The following is a 26304-nucleotide window of genomic DNA, read 5'->3' on the forward strand; positions in this document are numbered from 1 at the left end:
TAAAACTTTTGCAGATTTCATTGTAAAAAATTTATCTGAGAAGGCTATAAGCATATGTTTCTGTATGAGGTACTGTTTTTGATGTTTCTTATTTTTTTAAAGATATTGTAAATGTCATAGGGTCAACCATTAATTTATGAAGGGTATTTAATATTAGAAGGATTATCTAGAAGTCACTTACTAGTTTGCTCTGAAATACTTTTAAAAATATTTATTCTAATATGTTTTCCAGATATAAAATACAGCTATTACAACTCAGGAAAAATTTGAGAACTATTTACCTCTCCAGCATGCTGTATTCATAATTGTCCTTTTTTTATGCTTTTCTTAGGTGTATATAGGCATGTATCTTGGATGCTATAAAACATCAGACTAAGCATTCAGGGCATTTCTCTGAACTAGGGTTGGCAGGCTATTACCTGTGGGTCACATCCAGCCTGTAGCCTGTTTTTGTACGTTTAGAAACTAAGAATGATTTTTACATTATTAAAGGGTTATAATAAACAACAGGGACTATATGTATGTGTCCCACCAAGCTTAAAGCTTATACTGTCTAACCCTTTGTAGGAAGTTTGCCAGCGCATGCTCTAAACCATTTTTTGTTCTCTGTTTTTTTGAGGAAGAGGAGTTAATTTTCTGGTAATTTGTGATTTTTTTTTTCTTTTACTTGCTTACTTGAATAATTGTAATGTAAATAATCACCGGTAATCCTGGATATCTGCAAAAGCAAAAAGTGGGGTTATCAATAAAGTTCTTGTTTGATATGCTACACCTAAAAAGTTGAAAAAAAAATTCGTAATGGATAAATTGAATTGAGTATTCTACCTGCAGTTACTTAACAGATTAATGTATTAGCATAGGAATTATCAGGAATGGTTTTTATATTGACGGGTTTTTATTTCGTATATGAGATCAATAGTGGTAGATGAGCTTATGTATTTTAATTCATTCAACAAATATCTGAGTACCCACGTGTGCCGGGCACAGTTCTAGGTGCCAGTGAACAGAATGGACAAAACCTCTGTTTAATGTTATAGTTGGTGAGGGCGGAGATGGGGGAGAGGTGGGACAGACAGAACACAGATAAATACAAAATAAGTCGGGTGTTGGTCATGTTTAAATGTACTGAAAAAATAAATAGAAGAGAAGAGTGTTGTGGAATGTGTGGTTAGGACTGTTACTGTTTTAGATAGGGTATTCAGTTATGGAGATGGTGTTCCTATTAGATGATATGAGACATGGAGGAAGTAAGTGCTGACCCTTTTGGATATTTAGGGAAAGAGTAAATAGCAGTACAGAGTTCCTGGGATGGGACCTTGTTTAAGGAACAGCAAGGAAGCCACATGGTTACAGCAGAGTAAGCGTGGAGTGTGTGGTAGAAGATGAGGTCAGAGAGGTTGTTGGGAACCAGAACACCAGGACTTTTGAGGCCACTGTGAAAATGTTGGCTTTACTCATAGTGAGATGGAGTTTTGAACAAAGGAGAGAGAGACACAATCTGATTTCAGGATTACCCTGGCTACAGTGAGGAGAAAAGAGACCGTTAAATGTAGAAGCAGAGACCAGCCAGAAATCTATGGTAGTAATCAGGAAAGGAGACTAAGGAACCGGGTGGTAGAGGTAGAAGTGCTTAGGAGTGATTGGGTTCTCATATAGATTTTGTACATATTTTGTTAGATTTACACCAAAGTATTTCATTTGGGGGGGGGACGTGCTAATGTTAATTGTATTGTATTTTTAATTTAAATTTCACTTGTTCATTGCTAGTATATGGGAAGGCAATGAACTCTTGTGTGTTAACCTTGTATCCGGCAACTTTGTTGTAATCATTAGTTCTATTTCCTTTTCTTGTCCTATGGCATTAGCTAGGATTTTATTATGATGTTGAAAAGCAATGGTGAGAGGGAACATCCTTACTTTGTTCCTGATCTTAGTGGGAAAGTTTTGAGTTTCTCATGGTTAGGTATGATCTTAGCTGTAGGCTGTAGAAGATAGTCTTTATCAAATTGATGTCCCCCTCTATTTCTAGTCTCCTGAGAGTTTTAATCATGAATGGGCATTTGGATATATTTCATATGCTTTTTCTGCATCTATTGATATGATCATGTAATTTTTCTTCTTTAGCCTATTGATGTGATGGATTACAGTAATCGGCTCTATTTCTGACAGAAGGATGTTGAAGTATCTTAACTACAGTAGTTGATTCATGTATTTCTCCCTATAATTATATCAGTTTTTGCCTCATCTATTTTGATGCTTTCCTGTTAGGTGCATACGCATTAAGGATTATTATGTCTTCTTTAGGAACGAACCCCTTTATCATTATATATATGCTCCTCTTTAACCCTGATAACTTTTCTTGGCTGAAGTCTGCTCTGTTTGACATTAATGTATCTACTCATGCTATCTTATAATTAGTGTTATCATGATATATCATTCTCCATCCATATACTTTTGATCTGTGTCTTTAAAGTGGATTTCTCGTAGACAACATATATAGTTAGGTTTTCTTCTTGATCCACTATGACAACCTCTGTCTTTTATTGATGCATTTAGACTATTGGAGTTTAAAGTGATTATTGATAGTGTTGGATTAATATCTACCATATCTGTTACTGTTTATTTGTTGTCCTTGTTCTTTGTTCATATTTTTATCTTCTGTTTTTTCTGCCTTTTGTGGTTTTAATTGAGCATTTTATGTGATCCCATTTTCTCTTTTCTGCATATTAGTTCTATTTCTTTTTTTTACTTTTTTAAGAAAAAGTTGCCTTAGATTTTACAATATACATTTACAACTAACCCAAATTCTCTTTGAAATAACACTGTACCACTTCACAAGTAGTGTACCTTATAATAACAAAATAAACCTAATTCTTTCCTCTCATCCCTTGTACATTGCTGTCAGTTCATTTCACTTATAAGTAAGCATGAATAAGCATATCTATCTATAAGCATACGTAATTGTATCACTGTTGCTATTATTCTGAATACAGTTATCTATTACATCAATTAGGAAGAAGAAAATTTTAATTTTACCTTTACTCCTGCTCTGATGCTCTTTTTTATGTAGATCCAAGTTTCTGATCTTTATCATTTTCCTTCTCTCTAAAGAACTTTGTTTTTGAATTTTATTTTGTTTATTTTTTTTATACAGCAGGTTCTTATTAGTTATCTATTTTATGCATATTAGTGTATACATGTCAATCCCAATCTCCCAATTCATCCCCCCCACCACCACTTTCCCCCCTTGGTGTCAATACGTTGGTTCTCCACATCTGTGTCTTTTTTAATGTTTTTTTTTTTGTTTGTTTGTTTGTTTTGCGGTACGCGGGCCTCTCACCGCCACGGAGCACAGGCTCCGGACACGCAGGCCCAGCGGCCATGACTCACGGGCCCAGCTGCTCCGCGGCACATGGGACCCTCCCAGACCGGGACACGAACCCACGTCCCCTGCACCGGCAGGCGGACTCCCAACCACTGCGCCACCAGGGAAGCCCACATCTGTGTCTTTATTTCTGCCGTGCAAACCAATTCCTTGGTACTATTTTTCTAGGTTGCACATATATGCATTATTATACAATACTTGTTTTTCTCTTTCTGACTTCACTCTGTATGACAGTCTCTACATCCATCCACATCTCTACAAATGACCCAATTTCATTCCTTTTTATGGCTGAGTGTTCCATTGTATATATGTACCACATCTTCTTTATCCATTCATCTGTCGATGGGCATTTAGGTTGCTTCCTTGACCTGGCTATTGTAAATAGTGCTGCAATGAACATTGGGGTGCATGTGTCTTTTTGAATTATGGTTTTCTCTGGGTATGTGGCCAGTAGTGGGATTGCTGGGTCATACAGTAGTTCTATTTTTAGTTTTTTAAGGAACCTCCATACTGTTCTCCATAGTGGCTGTATCAGTTTACATTCCCACCAACAGTGCAAGAGGGATCCCTTATCTCCACACCCTCTCCACCATTTGCTGTTTGTAAATTTTCTGATGATGCCCATTCTAACTGGTGTGAGGTGATATCTCATTGTAGTTTTGATTTGCATTTCTCTAATAATTAGTGGTGTTGAGCAGCTTTTCATGAGCCTCTTGGCCATCTGCATGTCTTCTTTGGAGAAATGTCTATTTAGGTCTTCTGCCCATTTTTTAATTAGGTTGTTTGTTTTTTTTACTATTGAGCTGCATGAGCTATTTATATATTTTGGAGATTAATCCTTTGTCCATTGATTCATTTGCAAATATTTTCTCCCATTCTGAAGATTGTCTTTTTGTCTTGTTTATAGTTTCCTTTGTTTTGCAAAAGCTTTTAAGTTTCATTAGGTCCCATTTGTTTATTTTTGTTTTTATTTCCATTACTCTAGGAGGTGGGTCAAAAAAGTCATTGCTGTGATTTATGTCAAACAGTGTTCTTATGTTTTCCTCTAAGAGTTTTATAGTGTCTGGTCTTACATTTAGGTCTCTAATCCATTTTGAGTTTATTTTTGTCTGTGGAGTTAGGGAGTGTTCTAATTTCATTCTTTTTTTTTTTTTTTTTCCCCTGATATGCGGGCCTCTCACTGTTGTGGCCTCTCCCATTGTGGAGCACAGGCTCCGGACGCACAGGCTCAGCGGCCATGGCTCACAGGCTTAGCTGCTCTGCGGCATGTGAGATCTTCCCGGACCGGGGCACAAACCCATGTCCCCTGCATCGGCAGGCGGACTCTCAACCACTGCGCCACCAGGGAAGCCCTAATTACATTCTTTTACATGTAGCTGTCCTCTTTTCCCAGCACCACTTATTGAAGAGGCTGTCTTTTCTCCGTTGTATATTCTGGCCTCGTTTATCAAAGATAAGGTGATGACCATATATGTGTGGGTTTATCCCTGGGTTTTCTATCCTGTTCCATTGATCTACATTTCTGTTTTTGTGCCAGTACCATATTGTCTTGATTACTGTAGCTTTGTAGTATAATCTGAAGTCAGGAATTGTGATTCTCCAGCTCCGTTTTTTTCCCTCAAGACTGCTTTGGCTATTTGGGGTCTTTTGTGTCTCCGAATTTTAAGTTCTATTGTTCTAGTTCTGTAAAAAATGCCACTGGTAATTTGATAGGAATTGCATTGAACCTGTAGATTGCCTTGGGTAGTACAGTCCTTTTCACAATATTGATTCTTCCATACCAAGAACATGGTATATCTCTGCATGTGTTTGTGTCATCTTTGATTTCTTTCATCAGTGTCTTATAGTTTTCAGAGTACAGGTCTTTTAACTCCTTAGGCAGGATTATTCCTAGGTATTTTATTCTATTTGTTGCAGTGGTGAATGGGATTGTTTCCTTAATTTCTCTTTCTGATCTTTTGTTGTTAGTTTGTAGGAATGCAAGAGATTTCTGTGTATTAATTTTGCATCCTGCAACTTTACCAGATTCATTCATTAGCTCTACTAGTTTTCTGCTGTCATCTCTAGGATTCTCTATGTATAGTTTGTTATTTGCAAACAGTGGCAGTTTTACTTCTTCTTTTCCAATTTGTATTCCTTTTATTTCTTTTTCTTCTCTGATTGCCACGGCTAGGACTTCCAAAACTATGTCGAATAATAGTGGCGAGAGTGGATATCCTCGTGTTCCTGATCTTAGAGGAAATGCTTTCATTTTTTCACCATTGAAAATGATGTTTGCTGTGGGTTTGTCATATATGGCTTTTATTATGTTGAGGTAGGTTCCCTCTATGCCCACTTTCTGGATAGTTTTTATCATATATGGGTGTTGAATTTTGTCAAAAGCTTTTTCTGCATCTATTGAAATGATCATATGGTTTTTATTCTTCAGTTTGTTAATATGGTGTATCACATTGATTGATATGCATATATTGAAGAATCCTTGCATCCCTGGGATAAATCCCACTTGATCATGGGTGTATTATCCTTTTAATGTGTTGTTGGATTCTGTTTGCTAGTATTTTGTTGAGGATTTTTGCATCAGTATTCATCATTGATATTGGTCTGTAATTTTCTTTCTTTGTAGTATCTTTGTCTGGTTTTGGTATTAGGGTGATGGTGGCCTCATAGAATGAGTTTGGGATTGTTCCTTCCTCTGCAATTTTTTGGAAGACTTTGAGAAGGATAGGTGTTAGCTCTTCTCTAAATGTTTGATAGGATTCACCTGTGAAGCCATCTGGACCTGGACTCTTCTTTGCTGGAAGATTTTTAATCACAGTTTCAATTTCATTACTTGTGATTGGTCTGTTCATATTTTCTATTTCTTCCTGGTTCAGTCTTGGAAGGTTATATCCATTTCTTCCAGGTTGTCCATTTTATTGGTATGGAATTGCTTGTAGTAGAATTTTAGGATGCTTTGTATTTCTGCGGTGACTGTTGTAACTTCTCCGTTTTCATTTCTAATTTTATTGATTTGAGTCCTCTCCCTCTTTTTCTTGATGAGTCTGGCCAATGGTTTATCAACTTTGTTTATCTTCTTAAAGAACCAGCTTTTAGTTTTACTGATCTTGCTATTGTTTTCTTTGTTTCTATTTCATTTATTTATACTCTGATCTTTATGATTTCTTTCCTTCTACGAACTTTGGGTTTTGTTTGTTCTTCTTTCTCTAGTTCCTTTAGGTGTAAGGTTAGATTGTTTATTTGAGATTTGTCTTGTTTCTTGAGGTAGGATTGTATTGCTATAAACTTCCCTCTTAGCACTGCTTTTGCTGCATCCCATAGGTTTTGGATCATTGTGTTTTCGTTGTCACTTGTCTCTAGGTATTTTTGTATTTCCTCTTTGATTTCTTAAGTGATCTCTTGGTTATTTAGTAACTTATTGTTCAGTCTCCACATGTTTGTGTTTATTATGGGGTTTTTTTCCCCTGTAATTCATTTCTACTCTCATAGCATTGTGCTTGGAAAAGATGTTGATATGATTTCAATTTTCTTAAATTTACCAAGGCTCAATTTGTGACCCAAGATGTAAATATCCTGGAGAATGTTCCATGTGCAAATGAGAAGAAAGTGTAGTCTGCTGTTTTTGGATAGAATGTCCTATAAATATCAATTAACTCTATCTTGTCTATTGTGTCATTTAAAGCTTGTGTTTCCTTATTAATTTTCTGTCTGGATGATACGTCTATTCGTGTAAGTGAGTTGTTAAAGTCCCCCACTATTGTGTTACTGTGGATTTCTTCTTTTATAGCTGTTAGCAGTTACCTTACGTATTGGGGTGCTACTATGTTGGGTGCCTATAGATTTATAATGGTTATATTTTCTTCTTGGATTGATCCCCCCTTGATTATCCTTCCTTGTCTCTTGTAACATTCTTTATTTTAAAGTTTGTTTTATGTGATACAAGTATTGCTACTCCTGCTTTCTTTTGATTTCCATTTGCATGGAATATCTTTTTCCATCTCCTCACTTTCAGTCTGTATGTGTCTGTAGGTCTGATGTGAGTCTCTTGTAGACAGTATATATATGGGTCTTGCTCTTGTATCCATTCAGCGAGCCTGTGTCTTTTGGTTGGAGCATTTAATCCATTCACATTTAAGGTAATTATCGATATGTATGTTCCTATTAACATTTTCTTAATTGTTTTGGGTTTGTTTTTGTAGGTCCTTTTCTTCTCTTATGTTTCCCACTTAGAGAAACTTCTTTTAGCATTTGTTGTAGAGCTGGTTTGGTGGTGCTGAATTCTCTTAGCTTTTGCTTGTCTGTAAAGCTTTTGATTTCTCTGTCGAATCTGAATAAGATCCTTGCTGGCTAGAGTAATCTTGATTGTAGGTTCTTCCCTTTCATCACTTTAAACATGTCCTGCCACTCCCTTCTGGCTTGTAGAGTTACTGCTGAGAAATCAGCTCTTAACCTTATGGGAGTTCCCTTGTATGTTCTTTGTTGTTTTTCCCTTGTTGCTTTCAATAATTTTTCTTTGTCTTTAATTTTTCTCAAATTGATTATGTTAGTTGGCTTGTTTCTCCTTGGGTTTATCCTTCCTGGGACTCTGTGCTCTTCCTGGATTTGGATGGCTATTTCCTTTCCCATGTTAGGGAAGTTTTCAAGTATAATCTCTTCAGATACTTTCTTGGGTCCTTTCTCTCTCTGTTCTCCTTCTGGGACCCCTGTAATGCAAATGTTGTTGTGTTTAATGTTGTTCCAGAGGTCTCTTAGGCTGTCTTCATTTCTTTTCATTCTTTTTCCTTTATTCTGTTCTGTGGCAGTGAATTCCACCATTCTGTCTTCCAGGTCACTTATCCGTTCTTCGACCTCAGTTATTCTGCTGTTGTTTCCTTCTTGTGTATTTTTCATTTCAGTTATTGTATTGTTCATATCTGTTTCTTTGTTCTTTAATTCTTCTAGGTGTTTGTTCTTTAATTCTTCTAGGTCTTAGTTAAACATTTTTGAATCTTCTCGATCTTTGCCTCCATTCATTTTCCGAGGTCCTGGATCATCTTCACTATCATTATTCTGAATTCCTCTTCTGGAAGGTTGCCTGTCTCCATTTAGTTGTTTTTCTGGGGTTTTATGTTGTTCCTTCATCTGGTACAAAGTCATTTGCCTTTTCATCCAATCTATCTTTCTGTGAATGTGGTTTTCCTTCCACAGGCTGCAGAATTGTAGATCTTCTTGCTTCTGCTGTCTGCCCTTTGGTGGATGAGGCTGTCTAAGTGTCTTGTGCAAGCTTCCTGATGGGATGCACTGGTGGTGGGTAGAGCTCTGTATTGCTCTGGTGGGCATAGCTCAGTAAAACTGTAATCTGCTTGTCTGCTGATGAGTGGGGCTGAGTTCCCTCCCTGTTGGTTTTTTGGCCTGAGTTGACTGAGCACTGGAGCCTACGTGGCTCTTTGGTGGGGCTAATGGCAGACTCTGGGAGGGCTCAAGCCAAGGAATACTTCCCAGAGCTTCTGTTGTCAGTGTCCTTGTGCCTGTGGTGAGCCACAGCCACCCCCCACCTCTGCAGGAGACCTTCCAGCACTAGGAGGTAGGTCTGGTTCAGTCTCCTGTGGGTCACTGCTCCTTCCCCTGGGTCCCGACGTGCACACTACTTAGTGTGTGCCCTCCAAGAGTGGAGTCTCTTGTTTCTTCCAGTCCTGTCAAAGTCCTGCAGTCAAATCACACTAGCCTTCAAAGTCTGATTCTCTAGGAATTCCTCCTCCCATTGCCATACCCCCAGGTTGGGAAGCCTGAGGTGGGGCTCAGAACCTTCACTCCAGTGGGTGGACTTCTGTGGTGTAATTGTTCTCCAGTTTGTGAGTCACCCACCTTGCAGTTATGGGATTTGATTTTATTGTGATTACGCCCCTCCTACCATCTCATTGTGGCTTCTCCTTTTTCTTTGGATGTGGGGTATCTTATTTGATGAGCTCCAGTGTCTTCCTGTCAATTATTGTTCAGCAGTTAGTTGTGATTCCAGTGCTCTTGCAAGAGGGAGTGAGTGCACATCCTTCTGCTCCACCATCTTTTTTGTTTGTTTGTTTTGTGTTTTTTTTGTTTTGTTTTGTTTTTGCGGTACGCGGGCCTCTCACTGTTGTGACCTCTCCCGTTGCAGAGCACAGGCTCTGGACGCGCAGGCTCAGCGGCCATGGCTCATGGGGCCAGCAGCTCCGCGGCATGTGGGGTCTTCCTGGACGGGGGCACGAACCCACATCCCCTGCATCGGCAGGCGGACTCTCAACCACTGCGCCACCAGGGAAGCCCTGCTCCACCATCTTGAACCAATCTTCCTAAAGAACTTCTTTTAATATTTCTTGCAAGGTAGTCTCCTGGCAACAAATGGCCTCAAGTTTTGTTCATTTGAGAAAGTTTTTTATTTTTCTTGCATTTTTGAAGGGTAGTTTCTCAGGACACAGAATTTTAGGTTGGTGGGTTTTTTTCTCCCAACTTTTTTTAAAATTTAAGTTTTCCAGCTTTATTGAGGTATATTTGACAAAACTGTAAAATATTTAAAGGGTACAATGTGATGATTTGATATACATTGTGAAAGGATTTTTCCCCACTGAGTTAATTAACCCATCCATCGGCTCACATACAGTTGATCCTTGAAAAACACAGTTTTGAACTGTGTGGGTCAACTAATACGTGGATTTTTTTTTGCTAAATATTTCCTTCAGTACTATGTGATGTGTGGTTGGTTGAAACTGTGGATGTGGAATTGCAGATCCAGAGGGCTGACTGTAAAGTTATATGCAGATTTTTGACTGCACAAAGGGTAGATAACCCTAAGCCTTGCATTGTTCAAGGGTCAACTGTATTTACTTTTTTTTGGTGAGAACATTTAATTTCTACTCTCTTAACACTGTATTGGATCACTGAAATTTGCTATCAGCTATAGTCACCATATTATACATTAGGTCCTCAGACCTTATTCATCTTAAACCCAAGAATTTGTACTCTTTAACCAGCCTCTCCCTATTCCCCTCGTCCCCCAGTCCCTAGGTCACCACTTTTATACTTTGCCACTTTTGATAGAGATTGAATTGAATCTGTAGATTACTTTGGTGAGAATTGACATTTTAATAGTAGTAATTCTTCTAATCCATGAACATGGAATATCTTTTTATTTGTTCCTTCCTCAGTTTCTTTCATCAAGGTCTTACAATGTTCAGTGTACAGATCTTTGACCTTTTTGGTTAAATTTATTCCTAAGTGTTTTATTCTTTTTGATTTTGTTGATGGCAATGTTTTCTTAATTTTTCCTGCTGACAGTTTGTTGTTAGTACACACACAATTGATTTCTGTAGGTTGGTTTTCTTTTCTGCAAGCTTGCTGAAATAATTTATTAGTTCTAACAGCATTTTGTTAGAATCTCTAGGGTTTCCTAGAGACAGTGTTGTGGCATCTGCAAATAGAGACAGTTTTACTTCTTCGTTTTCAATTTGGATGATTTTATCTCTTTCTTCTAGCCTGACTGGTCTGGCTAGGATGTCCAATACTTTGTTGAATTCTTGTTTTGTTCCTGATCTTAGAGGAAAAGCTTTTCACCACTGAGTATGTTAATTGTGGACTTGTTGTATATGGCCTTTATTATGTTGAGGTACGTTCCTTCTCTACCAGTTTGTTGAGAGTTTTTATCATGTATGATGTTGAATTTTATCTTTTGCTTTTTCTGTATCTATTGAGATGACCATATTATTTTTATCCCTCATTTTGTTTATGTGGTATATAACACTGATTGTCAGATGTTGAAACCCTGGAATAATATCTCAGAGCCATAGATACGGAGTAGTACATGTCTATGTAAAACATTTAGCCTAATATCTGCTGCTTTATAGATGATAAAGTGTCAGAAACACATTTATCAAGTCAATGAAGTTACATTTGGTTAATAGTACCCAAGAAAGAAACACTTAGAATATTCTGATAGGTTTAATGTATGAGGATTTTCTAATATAGAAAATTGGTACCTGCACATTGCATGTGAAGGCATATGGGACTGAGATCTAAAATCGAGTTATCATTGCATTAAATAGATAAGACAATTGCAGTAACCTAGGTAGAGAACTGAGGGTACTGTGAATTATCTCTGTAGGACTTATTTCAAGGTCATGTAGTTCATTAATTGCTGTATAAGGAAAGACCTTTATAAAGCTGTACCATGGCAATGTAGTTTTTATTTTTATTTTTTTCCCCATAGCTAAAAATCCACTAATTTGTATCAGTTTCCACGTTTATGGAGGAAGAAATTGTGAGGAATTACTCTGGGTTCTGGTTGAGTCTGTTCAATAGGAAAAAATTTTAATTTATGATTATTTTCCCTATAAAGGTATAGCAAATGAATCTAAAAAATTATATGGAGCCCAGTTCCACCCTGAAGTTGGCCTTACAGAAAATGGGAAAGTAATACTGAAAAATTTCCTCTTCGACATCGCTGGGTGCAGTGGGACCTTCACTGTGCAGAACAGAGAACTTGAGTGCATTCGAGAGATCAAAGAGAGAGTCGGCACATCAAAAGTTTTGGTAAGCAATTTATATTTGAAAGTCTATAAATTTATGTCAGTGATATTAGAACTCAGAGTTGGCTTACTCAGCATAGCCCTTAAATTTTGACTGGATGATCATGTGCTTTTGAGTTGCACTGTTTCAGTGTGTTCTTTCAGTTACCATACATACCTTTCGTACAGACAGTGGTTTTTTGTTTTTGTTTTGTTGTTTTGCTTTTTTTGGCTGTGCTGCACAGCTTGTGGAATTCTAGTTCCCCGACCAGGGATTGAACTTGGGTCCTTGGCAGTAAGCATGGAGTCCTTACCACTGGACCGCCAGGGAATTCCCCAAACAGTGTTTTTAGGTAGTGATTTAAGCTGATAACTTAGTTTCTTTTTCCTTATTCTACTCAGTTTGACTTTTCATTTCACCCTGTAGGTTTTGCTCAGTGGTGGAGTAGACTCAACAGTTTGTACAGCTTTGTTGAATCGTGCTTTGAACCAAGAGCAAGTCATTGCTGTGCACATTGATAATGGCTTTATGAGAAAACGAGAAAGTCAGTCTGTTGAAGAGGCCCTCAAAAAGCTTGGAATTCAAGTCAAAGGTATTGAACTCCAGAAGAGTTAATTTACATGTCAGAACTTGTTTAATCAAATCTAGCGTATGATTAAGTGAGCACACTGCCTTAACTAAGTACAGTTTTCCCACTAAGCTTATGGTTGAAAATGTTTTTTATTTTTACCTTGTAATTACTTTTGGTTCAAGAGGGGTCACAATATAAATTTGGAAACTTGATTACTCCAAATGTTATGTATAGATCAGTAAGTTACCTTTTTCCAGCTACTATTCTGTTCTTTCTGTTCATCTTCTTAGGCCTTAACTGCTTTTACATTTGTGGATATCTTTTATACTTTAAAAAAACAAGATGTAAGCAATAGCTATAATGAAATTAAGTCAGTAGTTTAATGATATAAACTACATATTATTGATTTAAGTGGAATTGATGCCAAAAGGTTGAGTATAAAATGAAGAGTTGTAGTTAAACATGAAGTAAAGATGAGTCTATTTCTTTCTCCTTTGGAAACGTCACTAAAATAACAGTACAGGCATAAAACAAGTATAATGCCAGAAGAATGAGGAATAGGGAGGAGGTAATAGCAGTCTGATGGTTTCAAAAAAATGTTGGAAAGTGAAAAGCAGATGGATTATGCAGATTTTGTCCGTTAAGCTAATGAAGCTTAAATTTCAGTACTGCTCACTAGCCAAGCCTTTACCAAACTCTGGGGAAGGAACCTAGTAGTGTCTTCTCATAGTTACAATTTTTATGCAATTTGAAAGTAAGATATTTTAATAATTTGCCGTTAATTTACTTTATTTTTATTTATTTATTTATATTGATTATATAAGGAATTAGGGGCTATTAAGGTTTTTTCTTTTCTTCCCAAGCATTAGCTAGTTGCCTCAATGTAATTTCTCATAAATTAACTCCAGTATGTAAAATAGTACCAAACTGTTTTAATCATGACAGTTTCATAGTACATTTTAATCTATGGTTGGATTTATGTCCTTTCATTACTATACTTTCTCAGAATTTTCTGGGATAATGTTTTATGTACATTCTTCCAGAAAATATTTAGTGTTATTTGTCAATTGGCTGTTAATTTAGATTACTTTTTCTTTCCACTCTAACTTGCTCTCTTTTGGGTGGGTTTGTAGTGGCTGCAGGCATTTTGGGATTACACTAAGAAAACGTTGAGTTGGGGATACATTTAGTCTGGGTTTGGTGCTATATTTGTGATTTGCAGTGTTTCTGTGTATAGTCTGTGTTAGCCGTGGTAGTATTAATTTGTGATTTTAAAAAATGCCTGATTTATTATTCTTTTTTTTAATACATCTTTATTGGAGTATAATTGCTTTACAATGGTGTGTTAGTTTCTGCTTTATAACAAAGTGAAACAGTTAAACATGTACATATGTTCCCATATTTCTTCCCTCTTGTGTCTCCCACCCTCCCACCCTCCCTATCCCACCCCTCTAGGTGGTCACAAAGCACTGAGCTGATCTACCTGTGCTATGCGGCTGCTTCCCACTAGCTATCTGTTTTACGTTTGGTAGTGTATATATGTCCATGGCTCTCTCTTACTTTGCCACAGAATACCCTTCCCCCTCCCCATATCCTCAAGTCCATTCTCTAGTAGGTCTGTGTCTTTATTCCTGTCTTACCTCTAGGTTCTTCATGACATTTTTTTTTTTAATTCCATATATATGGGTTAGCATACAGTATTTGTCTTTGTCTTTCTGACTTAGTTCATTCTGTATGACAGACTCTAGGTCCATCCACCTCATTACAAATAGCTCAATTTCATTTCTTTTTATGGCTGAGTAATATTCCATTGTATATATGTGCCACATCTTGTGTATCCATTCATCCGATTATGGACACTTAGGTTGTTTCCATCTCCGGGCTATTGTAAATAGAGCTGCAATGAACATTTTGGTACATGACTCTTTTTGAATTATGGTTTTCTCAGGGTATATGCCCAGTAGTGGGATTGCTGGGTCATATGGTAGTTCTATTTGTAGTTTTTTAAGGAACCTCCATACTGTTCTCTACAGTGGCTGTATCAACTTACATTCCCACCAACAGTGCAAGAGGGTTCCCTTTTCTCCACACCCTCTCCAGCATTTATTGTTTGTAGATTTTTTGATGATGGCCATCCTGACTGGTGTGAGATGATATCTCATTGTAGTTTTGATTTGCATTTCTCTAATGATTAATGATGTTGAGCATTCTTTGATGTGTTTGTTGGCAGTCTGTATATGTTCTTTGGAGAAATGTCTATTTAGGTCTTCTGCCCATTTTTGGATTGGGTTGTTTGTTTTTTTGTTATTGAGCTGCATGAGCTGCATATAAATTTTGGAGATGAATCCTTTGTCAGTTGCTTCATTTGCAAATATTTTCTCCCATTCTGAGGGTTGTCTTTTGGTCTTGTTTATGGTTTCCTTTGCTGTGCAAAAGCTTTGAAGTTTCATTAGGTCCCATTTGTTTATTTTTGTTTTTATTTCCATTTCTCTAGGAGATGGGTCAAAAAGGATCTTGCTGTGATTTATGTCATAGAGTGTTCTGCCTATGTTTTCCTCTAAGAGTTTGATAGTTTCTGGCCTTACATTTAGGTCTTTAATCCATTTTGAGCTTATTTTTGTGTACGTTGTTAGGGACTGATCTAATCTCATACTTTTACATGTACCTATCCAGTTTTCCCAGCACCACTTATGAAGAGGCTGTCCTTTCTCCACTGGACATTCCTGCCTCCTTTATCAAAGATAAGGTGACCATATATGCGTGGGTTTATCTCTGGGCTTTCTATCCTGTTCCACTGATCTATCTTTCTGTTTTTGTGCCTGTACCATACTGTCTTGATTACTGTAGCTTTGTAGTATAGTCTGAAGTCAGGGAGCCTGAATTCCTCTGGCTCCTTTTTTCATTCTCAAGATTGCTTTGGCTATTCGGGGTCTTTTGTGTTTCCATACAAGTTGTGAAATTTTTTGTTCTAGTTCTGTGAAAAATGCCTGTGGTAGTTTGATAGGGATTGCATTGAATCTGTAGATTGCTTTGGGTAGTAGAGTCATTTTCACAATGTTGATTCTTCCAATCCAAGAACATAGTATATCTCTGCATCTATTTGTATAATCTTTAATTTCTTTCATCAGTGTCTTATAATTTTCTGCATACAGGCCTTTTGTCTCCTTAGATAGGTTTATTCCTAGATATTTTATTCTATTTGTTGCAATGGTAAATGGGAGTGTTTTCTTGATTTCTCTTTCAGATTTTTCATCATTCGTGTATAGGAATGCAAGAGATTTCTGTGCATTAATTTTGTATCCTGCTACTTTACTGAATTCATTGATTAACTCTAGTAGTTTTCTGGTAGCATCTTTAGGATTCTCTATATATAGTATCATGTCATCTGCAAACAGTGACAGCTTTACTTCTTCTTTTCCGATTTGGATTCCTTTTATTTCCTTTTCTTCTCTTTTTGCTGTGGCTAAAACTTCCAAAACTACGTTGAATAAGAGTAGTGAGAGTGGGCAACCTTGCCTTGTTCCTGATCTTAGTGGAAATGCTTTCAGTTTCTCACCATTGATGACTATGTTGGCTGTGGGTTTGTCATATATGGCCTTTATTATGTTGAGGAAAGTTCCCGCTGTGCCTACTTTCTGGAGGGTTTTTATCATAAATGGGTGTTGAATTTTGTTGAAAGCTTTCTCTGCATCTATTGAGGAAGACCATATGGTTTTTCTCCTGCAATTTGTTAACATGGTATCTCACATTGATTGATTTACGTATATTGAAGAATCCTTGCATTCCTGGAATAAACCCCACTTGATCATGGTGTATGATCCATTTAATGTGCTGTTGGATTCTGTTGACTAGTATTTTGTCGAGGATTTTTGCATCTATGTTCACCAGAGAAATTGACCTCTAGTTTTCTTTCTTTGTGACATCGTTGTCTGGTTTTGGTATCAGGGTGATGGTGGCCATGTAGAATGAGTTTGAGAGTGTTCCTCCCTCTGCTATATTTTGGAAGAGTTTGAGAAGGATAGGTGTTAGCTCTTCTCTAAATGTTTGAAAGAATTCGCCTGTGAAGACATCTGGTCCTGGGCGTCTGTTGGTTGGAAGATTTTTTTTTTTTTTTTTTTTCGGTATGAGGGCCTCTCACTGTTGTGGCTTCTCCTGTTGCGGAGCACAGGCTCTGGACATGCAGGCTCAGCGGCCATGGCTCATGGGCCTAGCCGCTCCGCGGCATGTGGGATCTTCTTGGACCAGGGCACGAACCCGTGTCCCCTGCATCGGCAGGCAGACTCTCAACCACTGCGCCACCAGGGAAGCCCCAGTTTCCCCTTTTATGGCTGTTAGTATTTGCCTCATGTATTGAGGTGCTCCTATGTTGGGTGCATAAATATTTACAATTGTTATATCTTCTTCGATCGATCCCTTGAGTATTATGTAGTGTCCTTCTTTGTCTCTTCTAATAGTCTTTATTTTAAAGTCTATTTTGTCTGATATGTGAATTGCTACTCCGGCATTCTTTTGGTTTCAATTTGCATGGAATATCTTTTTCCATCCCCTCACTTCCAGTCTGTATGTGTCTCTAGGTCTGAAGTGGGTCTCTTGTATACAGCATATATATGGGTCTTGTTTTTGTATCCATTCAGCCTGTCTGTGTCTTTTGGTGGGAGCATTTAATCCATTTACATTTAAGGTAATTATCATCCCTATTCTCATTTTCTTAATTGTTTTGGGTTTGTTATTGTAGGTCTTTTCATTCTCTTGTGTTTCTTGCCTAGAGAAGATCCTTTAGCATTTGTTTTAAAGCTGGTTTGGTGGTGCTGAACTCCCTCAGCTTTTGCTTGTCTGTAAAGGTTTTTATTTCTCCATCAAATCTGAATGAGATCCTTGCTGGGTAGAGTAATCTTGGTTGTAGGTTTTACTCCTTCATCACTTTAAATATGTCCTGCCACTCCCTTCTGGCTTGCAGAGTTTCTGCTGAAAGATCAGCTGTTAACCTTATGGGGATTCCCTTTTGTGTTATTTGTTGTTTTTCCCTTGCTGCTTTTAATATGTTTTCTTTGTATATAACCTTTGACAGTTTGATTAATATGTGTCTTGGCATGTTTCTCCTTGGATTTATCCTGTATGGGACTCTATGTGCTTCCTGGACTTGATTAACTATTTCCTTTCCCATATTAGGGAAGTTTTCAACTATAATCTCTTGAAATATTTTCTCAGTCCCTTTTTTTTCTCTTCTTCTGGAACCCCTATAATTCGAATGTTGGTGCATTTAATGTTGTCCCAGAGGTCTCTGAGACTGTCCTCAGTTCCTTTTTTCTCTTTTCTTTAATCTACTCTGCAGTAATTATTTCCACTACTTTATCGTCCAGGTCACTTATCCGTTCTTCTGCCTCAGTTATTCTGCTATTGATCCCTTCTAGAGTTTTCTTTTTGTTTTGTTTTGTTTTTTTTGCGGTATGCGGGCCTCTCACTGCTGTGGCTTTTCCCACTGCAGAGCACAGGCTCCGGACGCGCAGGCCCAGCGGCCATGGCTCACAGGCCTAGCCGTTCCACGGCTTGTGGGATCCTCCCGGACCGGGACACAAACCCACATCCCCTGCATCGCCAGGTGGACTCTCAACCACTGCACCACCAGGGAAGCCCTAGAGAATTTTTAATTTCTTTTATTGTGTTGTTCATCATTGCTTGTTTCGTCTTTAGTTCTTCTAGGTCCTTTTTAAATGTTTCTTGCATTTTCTGTATTCTGTTTCCAAGATTTTGGATCATGTTTACTATCATTATTCTGAATTCTTTTTCAGGTAGACTGCCTATTTCCTCTTCATTTAGGTCTGGTGGGTTTTTATCTTGCTCCTTCATCAGCTGTGTGTTTTTCTATCTTCTCATTTTGCCTATCTTACTGTGTTTGGTGTCTCCTTTTTGCAGGCTGCAGGTTCGGAGTCCCGTTGTTTTTGGTGTCTGTCCCCAGTGGCTAAAGTTGGTTCAGTGGGTTGTGTAGGTTTCCTGGTGGAGGGGACTAGTGCCTGTGTTCTGGTGGATGAGGCTGGATCTTGTCTTTCTGGTGAGCAGGTCCACGTCTGGTGGTGTGTTTTGGGGTGTCTGTGGACTTCTTATGATTTCAGACAGTCTCTCTGCTAATGGGTGGGGTTGTGTTCCTGTCTTGCTAGTTGTTTGGCATAGTGTGTCCAACACTGTAGCTTGCTGGTCGTTGAGTGAAGCTTGGTGTTGGTGTTGAGATGGAGATCTCTGGGAGATTTTCACCGTTTGATATTACGTGGAGCTGGGAGGTCTCTTGTGGATCAGTGTCCTGAAGTTGGCTCTCCCACCTCAGAGGCACAGCATTGACTCCAGGCTGCAGCACCAACAGCCTTTCATGCACACGGCTCAGAATAAAAGGGAGAAAAAGTAGAAAGAAAGGAAGAAAAGGAGGAAAAGGAAAGAAGGGAGGGAGGGAGGAAGGAAGGAAGGAAGGGAGGGAGGAAGGGGATAAAAGAAAATAACATAAAGTAAGGTAAAATAAAATAAAGTTATTAAAATAAAAAAATTATTATTAAGAAAAAAATTATTTAAAAAGTAAAAAAAATAACAAACACGGACAGATAGAACCCTAGGACAGATGGTGAAAGCAAAGCTATACAGACAAAATCTCACACAGAAGCCTACACATACACAGTCACAAAAATTGAAAGAGGGGAAAAAATCATAAATCTTGCTCTCAATGTCCACCTCTTCAGTTTGGGATGATTTGTTGTCTATTCAGGTATTTCACAGATGCAGGGTACATGAAGTTGATTGTGGAGATTTAATCTGCTGCTCCTGAGGCTGCTGGGAGAGATTTCCCTTTCTCTTCTTTGTTCGCACAGCTCCCGGGGTTCAGCTTTGGGTTTGGCCCCGCCTCTGCGTGTAGGTCGCCGGAGGGTGTCTGTTCTTCACTCATACAGGACAGGGTTAAAGGAGCCGCTGATTCGGGGGGCTCTGGCTCACTCAGCCTGGGGGGAGGGAGGGGTACGGAGTGTGGGTGGAGTGTGGGGCGAGCCTGCAGCGACAGAGGCCGGCATGACGTTGCACCAGCCTGAGGCGTGCCGTGTGTTCTCCTGGGGAAGTTGTCCCTGGATCCCTGGACCGTGGCAGTAGCGGGCTGCACAGGCTCCCCAGAAGGGAGGTGTGGAGAGTGACCTGTGCTCGCACACAGGCTTCTTGGTGGCGGCAGCAGCAGCCTTAGCGTCCCATGCCTGTCTCTGGGGTCAGTGCTGATAGCCGCGGCTGGAACCTGTCTCTGGAGCTCATTTAAGCAGCGCTCTTAATCCCCTCTCCTCGCGCACCAGGAAACAAAGAGGGAAGAAAAAGTCTCTTGCCTCTTCGACAGGTCCAGACTTTTCCTGGACTCCCTCCTGGCTAATCTTGGTGCACTAACCCCTTTAGGCTGTGTTCACACCACCAGTCCTCTCCCCGCGCTCAGACCAAAGCCTGAGCCTCAGTTCCCAGCCCCGTCCGCCCCAGCAGGTGAGCAGACCAGCCTCTGGGGCTGGTGACTGCTGGTCAGCACCGATCCTCTGTGCGGAAATCTCTCCACTTTGCCCTCTGCACCCCTGTTGCTGCGCTCTGCTCCATGGCTCCGAAGCTCCCCCGCTCCGCCACCCGCAGTCTCCGCCCGCAAAGGGGCTTCTAGTTTGTGGAAACCTTTCCTCCTTCACGGCTCCCTCCCACTGGTGCAGGTCCCGTCCCTATTCTATTGTCTCTGTTTATTCTTTTTTCTTTTGCCCTACCCAGGTACGTGGGGAGTTTCTTGTCTTTTGGGAGGTCTGAGGTCTTCTGCCAGCGTTCAGTAGGTGTTCTGTAGGAGTTGTTCCACATGTAGATGTATTTCTGATGTATCTGTGGGGAGGAAGGTGATCTCCGCGTCTTACTCTTCCGCCATCTTCTCCCTCTCCTGATTTGTTATTCTTTTTCTTGAAGAGGACCCCCAAGTTGTTTAAGTTTCAGCTCCACAAAAACCTGCATCTGTCCTTGTTAACTGTCATAGTAGAATGGAGGACTCCAAAACCTTGGGGTGTGGGGTGAGGGAAGGAAGCCAACAAAACAGAAGACTTACGTGTAGGCTCAAGAGTTGGAAACATTGACTCCCCTATGGGACCTGGTTCACTGGGTTAGCCTAAAATGGATTGGTTAAAAATCTGAGAAGCAGATCCTTTTTCCTTAAAACAGGAACACACTGCTGCTATCCCTCCTTATCAGAAGACTGTGGATTTATTCTCTACAAACTCTAGGCTAAACAAGAGAGATTTTGTTCTTAGGCATCTCAATACCAGGCATAGCTGAGGGTGGAAGTAAGATGAAGTAAAAATCTTATGTACTGAATGGTATCTCCCTCCCCCTTGCCACTTCCTCTATTCAAACTATCACAGTGCTGATAAGCTGGAAATCGGAGGTGTCTTCTCTGCGTAATTGGCCAGCTTAAGAGAAAGACCCACAAATTCACTAGTGTTCTCCAGTGAAGTAGCCAGGTGCCTTGGCATCTTACAGTGAAGCCCACCAATTGTTCAGCCTTGCTACCAAATAAATATCCTAGTTTTTTTAAATTCTTTGCTCTTTAAAAGAACAGCCAGAGGTGACGTTTGAGTGGGAGGCGGGGGCTAGGCTCAGGACACATGCAGCCAGAAAAGACCTTCGGGGCAGGGCCTAGGCAGGGTGATGTTCAAGCATGGGGCGGGGCCTCTGCTTAGGACCTCTGTGGAAGGGGAGAGGCACCACGGCCAAAGGGGGGCCTCTGGAGTGTGGGGTTTGGAGAGAGAGCAGAAGGAAGAAAAACTACAATTCTGCAGCCTGTGGAACAAAAACCACCTTCACAAAATGATAGACAAAATGAAAAGTCAGAGGACTGTGTATCAGATGAAGGAAGAAGATAAAACCCCAGAAAAACAATTAAATGAAGTGAAGGTGGGGAACCTTCCAAAAAAAGAATTCAGAATAATGATAGTGAAGATGATCCAGGACCTTGGAAAAAGAATGGAGGCAAAGATTGAGATGATCCAAGAAATGTTTAACTAAGACCTAGAACAATTAAAGAACAAACACCTAGAAGAATTAAAGAACAAACAGATGAACAATACAATAACTGAAATGAAAAATACACTAGACGGAAACAGTAGCAGAATAACTGAGGCTGAAGAACAGATAAGTGACCTGGAAGACAGAATGGTGGAATTCACTGCCGTGGAACAGAATAAAGAAAAAAGAATGGAAAGAAATGAAGACAGACTAAGAGACCTCTGGGACAACATTAAATGCACCAACATTCACATTTTAGGGGTCCCAGAAGGAGAACAGAGAGATAAAGGACCCGAGAAAATATTTGAAGAGATTATAATCATAAATTTCCCTATCATGGGATAGGAAAATGCCTCCCAAGTCCAGGAAGCGCAGAGAGTCCCAGGCAGGATAAACCCAAGGAGAAACACGCCGAGACACATAGTAAACAAACTGACAAAAATTAAAGACAAAGAAATATTATTGAAAGCAACAAGGGAAAAATGACAAAGAACATACAAGGGAACTCCCATAAGGTTAACAGCTGATTTCTCAGCAGAAAATCTACAAGCCAGAAGGGAGTGGCATGATATATTTAAAGTGATGAAATGGAAGAACCTACAGTCAAGATTACTCTAGCTAGCAAGGATCACATTCGATTTCGATGGAGAAATCAAAAGCTTTACAGACAAGCAAAGGCTAAGAGAATTCAGCACTAGCAAACCAGCTCTACAACAAATGCTAAAGGAACTTCTCTAAGTGGGAAACACAAGAGAAGAAAAGGACCTACAGAAACAAACCCAAAACAATTTAAAAAACGTTAATAGAAACATACATATCGATAATTACCTTAAACGTGAATGGATTAAATGCTCCAACCAAAAGACACAGGCTCGCTGAAATGATACAAAAGCAAGACTCATATATATGCTGTCTACAAGAGACCCACTTCACACCTACAGATACAAACAGATTGAAAGTGAGGGGTTGGAAAAAGATACTCTATGCAAATGGATACCAAAGGAAAGCTGGATAGCAATACTCATATCAGATAAAATAGACTGTAAAATAAAGAATGTTGCAAGAGACAAGGAAGGTCACCATATAATGATTAAGGGAGCAATCCAGGAATATATAACAATTATAAATATATATGCACCCAACATAGGAGCACCTCAGTACGTAAGGCAAATGCTAACAGCTATAAAAGAGGAAATTGACAGTAACACAGTAATAGTGAGGGGCTTTAACACCTCATTACACCAATGGGCAGATCATCCAGACAGAAGATTAATAAGGAAACACAAGCTTTAAATGACACAATAGACAAGATAGAGTTAATTGATATTCATAGGACATTCCATTCAAAAACAGGAGATTACACTTTCTTCTCAAGTGCACACAGAACATTCTCCAGGTTAGGTCACATCTTGGGTCACAAATCAAGCCTTGGTAAATTTAAGAAAATTGAAATCATATGAAGCATCTTTTCCGACCACACTGCTATGAGATTAGAAGTCACTTACAGGGAGAAAAATGTTAAAAAACACAAACACATGAAGGCTAAACAATAAGTTAAATAACTAAGAGGTCACTGAAGAAATCAAAGAGGAAATCAGAAAATATCTAGAGACAAATGACAACAAAAACACGACAATCCAAAACCTATGGGATGCAACGAAAGCAGTTCTAAGAGGGAAGTTTATAACAATACAATCCTATCTCAGGAAACAAGAAAAATCTCAAATAAACAATCTAATCTTACACCTAAAGGAACTACAGAACGAAGAACAAACAAAACCCAGTTAGTAGAAGGAAAGAAATCATTTTCAAATCAGAAATAAATGAAAAAAAAAAGGGGGAATGCTAGCAAAGATCAATAAAACTAAAAGCTGGTTATTTGAGAAGATAAACAAAATTGATGAAGCTTTAGCCAAACTCATCAAGAAAAAGAGGGAGAGGACTCAAATCAATAAAATTAGCAATGAAAAAGGGAATGTTACAATGGACACGGCAGAAATACAAAGCATCCTAAGAGACTGCTACAAGCAACTCTGTGCCAATAAAATGGACAACCTGGAAGAAATAGACAACTTCTTAGAAAGGTATAACCTTCCAAGACTGAACCAGGAAGAAATAGAAAATATGAATAGATCAATCACAAGTAAAGAAATTGAAACTGTGATTAAAAATCTTCCAGCAAACAAAAGTCCTGGACCACATGGCTTCACAGGTGAATTCTCTCAAGCATTTAGAGAAGAGCTAACACCCATCCTTCTCAAACTCTTCCAAAAAATTGCAGAGGAAGGAACACTCCCAAACTCATTGTATGAGGCCGCCATCACCCTGATACCGAAACCAGATAAAGATACTACAAAAAAAGAAAATTACACACCAATATCACTGATGAATGTAGATGCAAAAATCCTCAACAAAATACTAGCAAACAGAATCCAACAGCACATTAAAAGGATCATACACCATGATCAAGTGGGGTTTATCCCAGCGTTTCAAGGCTTCTTCAATATACACAAATCAATAAATGTGATACACTATATTAACAACTTGAAAAATACAAACCATATGATCATCTCAATAGATACAGAAAAAGCTTTTTACAAAATTCAACATCATTTATGCTAAGAATAAAAACTGTCCAGAAAGTGGGCATAGAGGGAACCTATCTGAACATAATAAAGGCCATATACGACAAACCCACAGCAAACATCATTCTCAATGGTGAAAAACTGAAAGCATTTTCTTTAAGATCAGGAACAAGACAAGGATGTCCACTCTCGCTGCTGTTATTCAACATAATTTTGGAAGTCCTAGCCATGGCAACCAGAGAAGAAAAAGAAATAAAAGGAATACAAACCGGAAAAGAAGAAGTAAAACTGTCGCTGCAGATGACATGATACTTATACTTAGAAAATCCTAAAGATGCTACCAGAAGACTACCAGAGCTAATCAATGAATTTGGTAAAGTTGCAGGATACAAAATCAACATACCGAAACCTCTTGCATTCCTATACACTAACAACAGAAGATCAGAAAGAACAATTAAGGAAAGAATTCCATTCACCACTACAACAAATAAAATAAAATACCTAGGAATAAACCTACCAATGGAGTTAAAAGACCTGTACTCAGGCGGCTAGCAGCGTGGACCCCAGAGACAGGCATGAGACGCTAAGGCTGCTACTGCAGCCACCAAGAAGCCTATGTGCAAGCACAGGTCACTATCCATACCGTCCCTCCCGGGAGCCTGTGTAGCCCGCCACTGCCAGGGTTCCGTGATCCAGGGACAACTTCCCTGGGAGAACACTGCATACCTCAGGCTGGTGCATCGTCACTCTGACCTCTGCCGTGGCAGGTTCGCTCCGCATTCTGTACCCCTCCATCCCCCTGGCCTGAGTGAGCCAGAGCCCCCGAATCAGCTGCTCCTTTAACCCCGTCCTGTCTGAGTGAAGAACAGAGGCCCTCAGGTGACCTACATGAAGAGGCGGGTGCAAAGCCAAAGCTGAACCTCAGGAGCTGTGTGAACAAAGAAGAGAAAGGGAAATTTCTCCCAGCAGCAGCAGGAGCAGCAGATTAAATCTCCACAATGCACTTCAAGTACCCTGCATCTGTGGAATACCTGAATAGGCAACGAATCATCCCAAATTGAGGAGGTGGACTTTGGGAGCAAGGATATATATATATTTCTCCCTTTTTCTCTTTTTGTGAGTGTGTATGTGTATGCTTTTGTGTGTGATTTTGTCTTTATAGCTTTGCTTTTACCATTTGTCCTAGGCATCTGTGTGTGTGTTTTTGTTTTTTATTAATTACTTAAAAATTTTTTTAAATAATTTTTTATTTTAATTACTTTATTTTACTTTATTTTATCTTCTTTCTTTCTTTTTTTTCTTTCTTTTCTTTCTTTCTTTTCTCCATTTTATTCTGAGCCTTGGTGCCTCAGCCAGGTGTCAGGGCTGTGCCACTGAGGTGGGAGAGCCAACTTCAGGACACTGGTCCACAAGAGACCTCCCAGCTCCACATAATATCAAATGGCAAAAATCTCCCAGAGATCTGCATCTCAGTGCGAAGACCCAGCTTCACTTAATGACCAGCAAGCTACAGTGCTGGACACCCTGTGCCAAACAACTAGCAAGACAGGAACACAACCCCACCCATTAGCAGAGAGGCTGCCTAAAATCATAAAAAGGCCACAGACACCACAAAACACACCACCAGTCGTGGACCTGCCCACCAGAAAGACAAGATTCAGCCTCATCCACCAGAACACAGGCACTAGTCCCCTCCACCAGGAAGCCTACACAACCCACTGAACCAACTTTAGCCACTGGGGACAGACACCAAAAACAATGGGAACTACAGACCTGCAGCCTGCAAAAAGGAGACCCCAAACACAGTAAGTTAAGCAAAATGAGAAAATAGAGAAACACACAGCAGATGAAGGAGCAGTGTAAAAACCAACCAGACCTAACAAATGAAGAGCAAATAGGCAGTCTACCTGAAAAAGAATTCAGAATAGTGATAGTAAGGATGATCAGAAATCTTGGAAATAGAATGGAGAACATATAAGAAATGTTTAACAAGGACCTAGAAGAACTAAAGAGCAAACAAACAGTGATGAACAACACGATAAATGAAATTTAAAATTCTCTAGAAGGGATCAATAACAGAATAACTGAGGCAGAAGATCGGATAAGTGACCTAGAAGATAAAATAGTGGAAATAACTACTGAAGAGCAGAATAAAGAAAAAAGGATGAAAAGAATTGAGGACAGTCAGAGACCTGTGGGGCAACATTAAACACACC

At 39.3% G+C, this 26304-nt stretch overlaps 1 protein-coding gene across 7 annotated transcripts in view; it reads left to right on the forward strand.

The window, feature by feature from the left end:
• Positions 1 to 26304, forward strand: part of GMPS (guanine monophosphate synthase) — a 114706-nt gene that overhangs the window by 65325 nt on the left and 23077 nt on the right. For all 7 annotated transcript variants that reach the window (XM_067737824.1, XM_067737826.1, XM_067737825.1 and 4 more), the window contains 2 exons: positions 11727 to 11920; positions 12323 to 12488. In XM_067737824.1, the coding sequence (XP_067593925.1) occupies positions 11727 to 11920; positions 12323 to 12488 (360 nt within the window). The remainder of the gene's footprint in view (positions 1 to 11726; positions 11921 to 12322; positions 12489 to 26304) is intronic.

This window comes from Pseudorca crassidens, chromosome 5 (genome assembly GCF_039906515.1).
Source record: "Pseudorca crassidens isolate mPseCra1 chromosome 5, mPseCra1.hap1, whole genome shotgun sequence".
NCBI classification, from domain to species: Eukaryota; Metazoa; Chordata; class Mammalia; order Artiodactyla; family Delphinidae; genus Pseudorca; species Pseudorca crassidens.